This window comes from Ascidiella aspersa, chromosome 5 (genome assembly GCF_963924565.1).
Source record: "Ascidiella aspersa chromosome 5, kaAscAspe10.2, whole genome shotgun sequence".
Classification (NCBI taxonomy): domain Eukaryota; kingdom Metazoa; phylum Chordata; class Ascidiacea; order Phlebobranchia; family Ascidiidae; genus Ascidiella; species Ascidiella aspersa.
Genome location: NC_139451.1, coordinates 13,520,141 through 13,528,132, shown reverse-complemented (window position 1 = coordinate 13,528,132; position 7,992 = coordinate 13,520,141). Strand labels below are relative to the sequence as shown.

At 36.8% G+C, this 7,992-nt stretch overlaps 1 protein-coding gene across 1 annotated transcript; it reads left to right on the top strand.

Moving 5' to 3' along the window:
* The first annotated feature begins 1,083 nt into the window (after nt 1–1,083).
* On the top strand, nt 1,084–7,915 carry LOC146144487 (uncharacterized). The gene is made up of 4 exons (XM_083389557.1): nt 1,084–1,216; nt 4,886–5,079; nt 6,434–6,620; nt 7,169–7,915. Exons 1-4 carry the CDS (start codon nt 1,123–1,125, stop codon nt 7,387–7,389), a joined length of 696 nt encoding a protein of 231 aa, XP_083245683.1. The 5' UTR covers nt 1,084–1,122; the 3' UTR covers nt 7,390–7,915.
* The last annotated feature ends 77 nt before the right edge of the window (nt 7,916–7,992 follow it).

The window sequence follows — 7,992 nt, the reverse complement described above, 5'->3', positions numbered from 1 at the left end:
TTCCGCGTTCGTCGTTTTTCGAAGCCAACTTTTTCTACATAATTCTACGCCGCCTATATGCATTGTAAGTTTCGCTTTCTTCATATCGACAAAACGTTTCTTTTTTCGATCAAAAAGTGTTGCCCCTGATTTGCGAATGATGAAATAAACGATCAATTGTGCACGTCCTGAAACCACTTGAACCAATTTCATTGAAGTGTATAATGGCAATGTTGTATTATTGAATCATTATTTCCAAATAAAATTATGCAATGTAGTTTCAAAGCTTTTTTAACGGCACAATATAGCGCACTGATTTTGAACCAACCTATACCCTTTCTCTTAAAAAATTTGGAAACTTAAAAAAGGACTCCAGCCAAAAGACTGAAATAAGAACAACATCCACTTCGGAATTAAACACAGTTCGGATATAAGACCAGAATACGACCTATAGTCGTATAATACCGTCTAATCGGAATTAGACCTAAATGGCCAAAATCAGGTATTAGTCCTATTTTGGTCTTATTCCGAACTGTGTTTTATTCCGACGTTGATGTTGTTCTTATTTCGTTCTTACGGCTGTGGTTTTATAGATTTTTTCTGCTTTAGGTATTGATGATTTTTAGGTCTCATTGTGTGTTTCCCATATAAACTTTGTAACATTTATACAATGTGATTTAGTCGAATAATAAATATTAACAAGTTAGGTAAACTTAACCAACTGCCAAAAAGTTCACTTTCGAATTTACGGGAACACACAATGAGACCTAAAAATCAACAATACCTGAAGCAGAAAAATCTATAAAACTATAGTTTTAAGACCAACAATATATTACAGCGAAATACGCAGTAATATCTTATTTAAGAAAAATAAAAAATATACATCGATGCAGGCATTTCAGAAATCATCTGGCACTTTGCGCATTTTTGATCTTGGCTTGTTGCTGTCGTTTGTCCGAAGAATTGTGTCTCAGCCAGTCACGCTTCGTTGAATCTCCTGTTACATAACCGATACGCGTGAATAGCTCTACTGTGACGTATGAAAGGAAGTAAGTTGCGTTGTTTAAAAGCTGCAGTCTGCGTTGAAGTGACTTGGCATTTTGCGGTTCTATTGGAAAGGAATTAACTGTAGAGATATTTGTAATGGACAAACCCCAACTGGTGTTGCTGATTGTTGCATTTATCAGCTATTTACTGTCTCTTGTGATTGCCTATTTGAATACTGCTGCTGTAAAAGGTAAGTACTTGACAAAGTTTAAAAGTAAAATTATCTCTTCCATAGTTTGTGAGTGCTTGCATTACAAACATGAACATGCAAAGTTTGTAATCTTCACTTTGGAAGAACCTGACACATTGTGAAAAGGATTGGTTCAGTCCCGAAAAATTTCAATTTTTTTTACATATGAAATGCGTTTTTGTTGGGAACAGAGAAAGTAGGTTGAAAAAATTGCATTGCTTAAAACCTATAATGGATAAACTGCAATTGGGATTTCTGGTGTTCGCAACTTTAAGTTACCTGGCTTCAGTCATATTCGGCTACCTGAACCAGGCCGGTACAGGTAAAATGTTGCGACAAAAAACTTTTAATTGCTTGTACTGCTATTTTACTAATTTGATAGCATACAGTAAAGGCATTCTTCGAAGTTTTTTCGGTTTTTTTTTTTTTTTTTTATGTTTTGTGAACCAACAGCAAAAGCAGTTTTATGAAGTTTCATATTAAAATTTGTTTCCACGTCACTTTTGACTGTTAACTAACGGCTTTATGTTTCTTAAGTTTGGTTTACACTAGACGCGTTTTGCTTTTGGCGTTAGCTTCTGGTGCAAATCGTTAGCGTCGTCCAGTTCACACATAAAGCGTTGCCGGCGTTAACGGCAAACTCCTAACCGAAAGAGTCAAAGTTGAAATATTTCAATTTCCGGAAACTAAAGCGTTTTTATACTCTTTAGGCGTTGTGGGTTAAAAAGTAACGTCGACACAAAATAAAAAAAAAGTAAAAATCATGTAAAAATATTTGAACTTTGACGCTTTTAGTTAGGAGCGAGGAAATTTATCGTTAACGCTGGCAACGCGTTTTATGTAAACTAGGTAAGCTATAGCGCTTGCCTGTCGTGAACCAACTTTTGCATTGCCGTTTCGGTCGCACGGCAACCGAATATGGCACATTTTTTTTTGCAAATAACACAATAGATTATTACCGACCACTAACATCCATACTTGCATTAAAAATTGATGTCGTTTTGAAAGAATAGCGATAATTGAGCGCTGTTTGCCAAAACTGCGACACAAAACAAAACACAATGACCCGGGCCTTTTGTTTATGACTTTTGATGAAACACGACGGGCCGACGTGACGTAACAGTCATTGGCTGCTGTTATGTAAGTAGCAAGCGATTGCGCAATGACTAACCGTGGCCTTTTATGAATTTTGCATGCACTAAAACATACACTGTTATGACGCAGCTATAGTCTGTTGTTTAACCATATGTTCAGATAAAAATATACAAATCCATATAATCTAATATATTGAATAAAATGCTAAATGGAGAATGTGCAATATCAAATCATTTCACAACATTCTCCACAGCAAGTTAAAAATAATATATACTTGCTTATATAACAGTGTAGGGTGTCACGTTTTCCGCAAAGTGTTTCAACAGTTGTATGTTAGTCTTTTGCCTTTCAAAATACTTTTGCGCGGATAAATCCCCGATAAATCTAAAGTAAGCCTAATATTGTGCATAAAGTCGACGCATTAGGCATACGAAGTACTATTTTGCCCTTAGGGCTTGCAATACAATGCATTTCTCTACCCTAGCAAACTGGTTTATCGCGTGTCATTTTGAAACGATTGACGTTTTGCGAGCGTGACGATCACATTTTCGCTGCTGCATTATTCCAGCCTTTCGTGACGTGAGCAGTGGTTTAAAGGGCGTGTTGGTTTGGCTTATCTAAATCCGTTTGCACGAGTGCGCTTTTTTTGAATGGCCTAGTTCGCCTTGTCAAAGGTTAGTTTTGACTAAGGTTTTTTTTATTGTTTAGTATCCGTTTTGAAATGTCGTTGCCAGTCGAATGTCAATATAAACAAAGCCAACATCAACACTACTTAATTATTACCAACAGTTTGTTTATGTTTTAGATGTTATTATTATCATTGTTAGACTACATAATGATACCATTTTTATATAGAAATGTCTTTCTTTCCAGTAAAACTAAGTTTAATTAAATTTAAATTTCGGCATTTTATAATTTGTCTTTTTTATTGGTTTTAGCATTTCTGAAATATTTTCTTGATTCGTTTGGCAAGTTATATATATTTTTATTCGGGGTTTAGTCTGACGTCATTTATAGATATTTATAACTGCTTAATTCAGATTGGGTCAACTGAAAATACATGGCTTGTTTCGGAAAGTAATATACATTTAAATGGCAGGTTATATTTTTTACTCCACAGTAATTATTTGACTTTTGTTTTAAATGTGCCAAAACGACGCTTTTACAATCCTGCTGTTTTGTTTTCGTGGCCATTTTCCCCTTTTTTCTGTATTGACAACTAGGGATGTTCAAAGCAGAATCCCAAGGTTTTCTATAATAATATTTTTCGAATCTACAATAACGAATCCAGAATAGAGAATTCTAGTATATTTTTATTAAATTATCTAACCTTGGTTTTGTTTGGGGAAGGGATTAATCTTAATCAACCCCACAGGGCCTAACAATCACAGCAATAAATCGCCCAAACAATTTGCTAACATGTGTACATTATAATAAAAAAATCTCCCATATGTTTAACATTCTTAACAACTGTCATTTGAAGCAGTTCTTTAAACTGTATTATGTCAACTGTGCAGGTTGTTGCCAAAACTTATTTATTTGCCAATAGTGAGTACAATGAAACACTGCACACAGAAGTCTTAAGCAATTCGGCCCTGTTTTTTAAAGCAATATTTGGTTTTAGCGCTTCTTTTTTGACTAACATGATCTGTTATGCAGTCAAATAATTATGTACTGCAAAGAATACAAATTTACTATTGACATAACGAATTCTTGACAATTACGCTGTGCATAATTGCATAACTTCCCTGAATATTGGCCTAAAGTTGACCTTGAGTAACCCTATAGCGCATTTTGTAGACGACCAGCACGTTTTACAACGTAATATTACTTTTGTTGCAACTTAACGCATTTAGGGAAATTGCCAACCCCATACCAGACATTACACGTTAGTCGCTCGCCCAATAATGCTTGATTGACACTTAATTATTAGACGAACGTTATCGCGAGACGCGGTAATTGGTCGCCCGAAAAAACGCTGACACTGCACTACCAGGTTACATTTAAAGCAAGCACTATAAATTGGTCGCCGCAGCGACAGGCCAACTTACCACACGCGTTTGTACAATCAGGCGCAACAATCCGCGGTAAAACATTAAATTATATCGGTTCCAATTACCCGAAATAAACGGCAGAATTGGATTCGAATCCCATCTGGATTCGAATCCAAGGATTCGATATTCTACTTTGAACATCCCTATTGACAACATGACTACAAAACAAATGCAATATAAAAAGGGGCGGACAAAACACATGTCAGAAAGCGTCAATTTAACAAGGCATTAAAAATTTAAAATACAGCTGGGGATTAGGGTTTACTTATACTGGGCTTTAAAAGGGCCTTGTCCACTTGCAAATAAAGTCATTCATTTTATGATTCATAATTGCGAAAAGACGTTCTGATTTATGGACCGATATGACCATACTAAGGAACATATTTAAATTGGGCACAGATTTGACATATTTACAGCAGTTTATAACAAATCCACACACTACAACAAACAACTCAACAGGGTTTTTGATTTATCCGCCACAATGCCATACAAATGATACAACATGCATTTCTTTATTTAGGTCTGTTCTACAGCAACAATGGCGACGTCGACCGCAAGTATTTTCAGCAGGTGTCACCCAAAGGTGTAGCCTTCTCTATCGTGTGGCCAGTGATCTATCTTTGGAACTTGGCCGGCATCATCTACCTGCTCGTATCATGCTGTCTACCGGTGCAGAAGAGCCCCGTTCTTACTTCACCCACCCTTGTTCCAAAGGTGAGGTTGTTTTCTTGTAATAAATTTAGTGCCCCTAAAAACAAACAACTAGCCTGGGGTGAGGTTGGATATCACGACCTCCGGCCATACAGGGACCGTTGCTCTACCAACTGAGTCCAGCAGGCTCAGGAGAAAACAACCATGAAACAACCATGACGCCACTGCTTGTGTTCAAACTAGGGTTCCTCTCCGGGAATGTTTCGACGGGAAATTCCCGGGATTTCAAATTAACAATCCCGAATCCCGGGAATTTTTTTTTTATAATCCCGGGTATTCGGCAACCTAGCAAAACTTAAAAAATATTGCCGTTTTTGACTAATATAAAGAAAAAAATAGTACCAACTATGTTAACGTCGTTGCCTGAGTTGTTTTATTTGCGCTTACCAGCGGAAAAACCTAATTAAATTTGTTCTAACGAAAAAAATGCGTCATGCATGCGCATGCATGCACAAATAAGGGTCCTGACTCGTATTAGAAAAGGTCTGGCGCTCCTTTAGTTATGAACGTGTAAATTAATAAAAAAAAACGGTCGTTAAATACCGCTTACCACAACGCAAATTATTTGGGTTAGGGTGCGGGTTAGCGTTTGGGTGAGGGTTGGTCAAGCGTTATTATTAATATTAAACATAATAATACTTGACACACCCTCGCCCAAACGCTAACCCGCACCTTAACCCAAATAATATGCGTTGTGGTATGCGGTATTTCTTTCTTTTGTTTTTTTTTGCGTAACTTTCCACGTACATAAGTGAAAGAACGCACATAAATGAGCTTAATTAAATGTTTGGAGCTAAAATAAAAAAAAAATACAAACCTCAAAATGACGTAATTTTATGTATTTTTTCGTCGGGATCCCGGGATTCCCGGGAAGTTTCATTTTTCAATCCCGTTTCCCGGGAGTAAAAAAATCCGGGAAAAAGAGGAACCCTAGTTCACACCTCACCGCAGGCTAGTTGTTTTTTCAGCGTGGCTTGCATGAGTATTCTTAATTGATCGACTGATTCGGTTACGTTAGTCTGTCGAAGACTTAAGGTGTACTATAATATGTAAGCCGATATTATTGATCAAATAACCACTTCAGAAGGGCTCGACCACAGTTGTTGTACACGTGTCGTATGTGTATGTATCCTTCATTCATTCCTTTGTGTATTAAATTATTAAAAGTCTTTTCCACTGTTTTTTTCCAGGCCACCTACAGCACAACAGCCCTACCTAATTCCTAAGACTGCCTGGTTATATAACCACCCAAACAACCAAGTTTCTGTGCATTAAAAAAATCTTAAAAAGCAGCATTTTTTTAGTGTTTATTTATCTTATCGGAAAGTACCTTAAAATTCCCACCTCGTACTTTCAGTTGTATTTGGGTGCCTACAGCCTCACATTCCTCAGCACGGTTGGTTGGCTTTTCGCATTTGACCGCGAAATCCTCGGCCTCTCAATGGCTCTCCTCATCATTGCGGTTGGTAGTGTATATGTGGCGATCGGCGTTTCACAGAAGACGGTATATGACAATTCGGAAAAGCTGCAGGAAAACAGCAACGGTAAAAAAAATATTAAAAAAAATATTTTTATTGAGAAACGATCTTTCCGATGGATTATTTGCGCTACTTTAAAAAAATTGTTTTATCTTCAAAAAGACGAAAAAAGATGTTTTCTAATGAATTTGCAAGTCTAACGTGTCATATTGAAGGGGTCTTAGTGTGCTGCGCGCCGTATTATGGACATTTGACTTTTTTAACCCAATAATGCAGGTTTACATACTTTGATGATCAAGGGGATTTGTATTTATTAAAGCATCCTTTATGTATGTATATAACGGTGTAATGAGGCGGAAAGCCTAATATTCTTTATAAACTTAACATGTCAACAAATGCCTGTGTGTTGCATTTGTGCCATTTTTTAATTGCACTATTGCCTATAATTGGACAAGTTTACCAAATTTTCATGACAAGGAATTTACTTGGAATACTTTCTGTGATTATGACTTGACTGGAAGTTATTTTACAAACAGGGCTCGACTCATTTCAAAATCATTCGTTCACTACACTGCATTGACACAATTTTTACATTTTCTATCATTTTCCTGCAGCCATGCTCTGGCTCATGCGTATTCTTATCCACAACGGACTCGCAACTCTCGCCACCTGGCTCTCTATCGCCACCTTGATAAACCTTGCTGACGTCATCATTTACGAGGACAGCTTCGGGATCACCCCCGCCGTGCTTCGCGGTAAGCTCGATTCAACAATAGGCCCTTTGTTACGTAAGACAACTGCTTCAGCGTTTATGAACACTGACAGACGTATTTAGGCTTTGCTGTTTTTATAGGCTATAAAATCTGAGCTTTCCAACCACCTATTGGTCGCGACCCCATGTAAGGTCGCCGAAACCTATTCTGGGGTCTTCATCACTCCTGCAGTTTTAGTGATTTTATTGCGCTGGTGGTTCAAACGAGGGTAATGAGAATATTAAAAATGTTAAAAAAAATTAAAAAGTGGTGTTTCACATGTTAATTTTAAATCCATGTTTTAATTAAAACATCTCATTTCGGTACACTTGTGTAGCCACTGTCTTCTGAAATTGTATATATAGCCTATCTTAAGCGTAATATTTAATCTCTCGTGTAAAAAGTTTAAAAATTACTTATCGGAAAACAAACTTGAGTCTCATATAAATGCTGATTTCACTTTACATGTAATTTGGGGTCGGTTAATAAAGGATTAGAGACCTCTGGCTATAGGTTATACAGAACCAGTCTGCGGTTGTGAATTATTGTCAGCATGTAAAGCACACAACCCCGAATCAAAACTTGCGTTTTTATAAAAAAAAATCATTTTTTCGGACGATGTTTGATGTTTTTCTACTCTACAAGAGAGATTTATGACTTTATGTTCTAAATCTAAACCTTTCACG

Coding starts and splice junctions, on each gene's coding strand:
- LOC146144487 (XM_083389557.1), top strand. CDS start 1,123: ATGGACAAACCCCAACTGGTGTTGCTGATTGTTGCATTTATCAGCTAT. Junction 1,217..4,885: donor GAATACTGCTGCTGTAAAAG/GTAAGTACTTGA, acceptor TTCTTTATTTAG/GTCTGTTCTACAGCAACAAT. Junction 5,080..6,433: donor CACCCACCCTTGTTCCAAAG/GTGAGGTTGTTT, acceptor TCGTACTTTCAG/TTGTATTTGGGTGCCTACAG.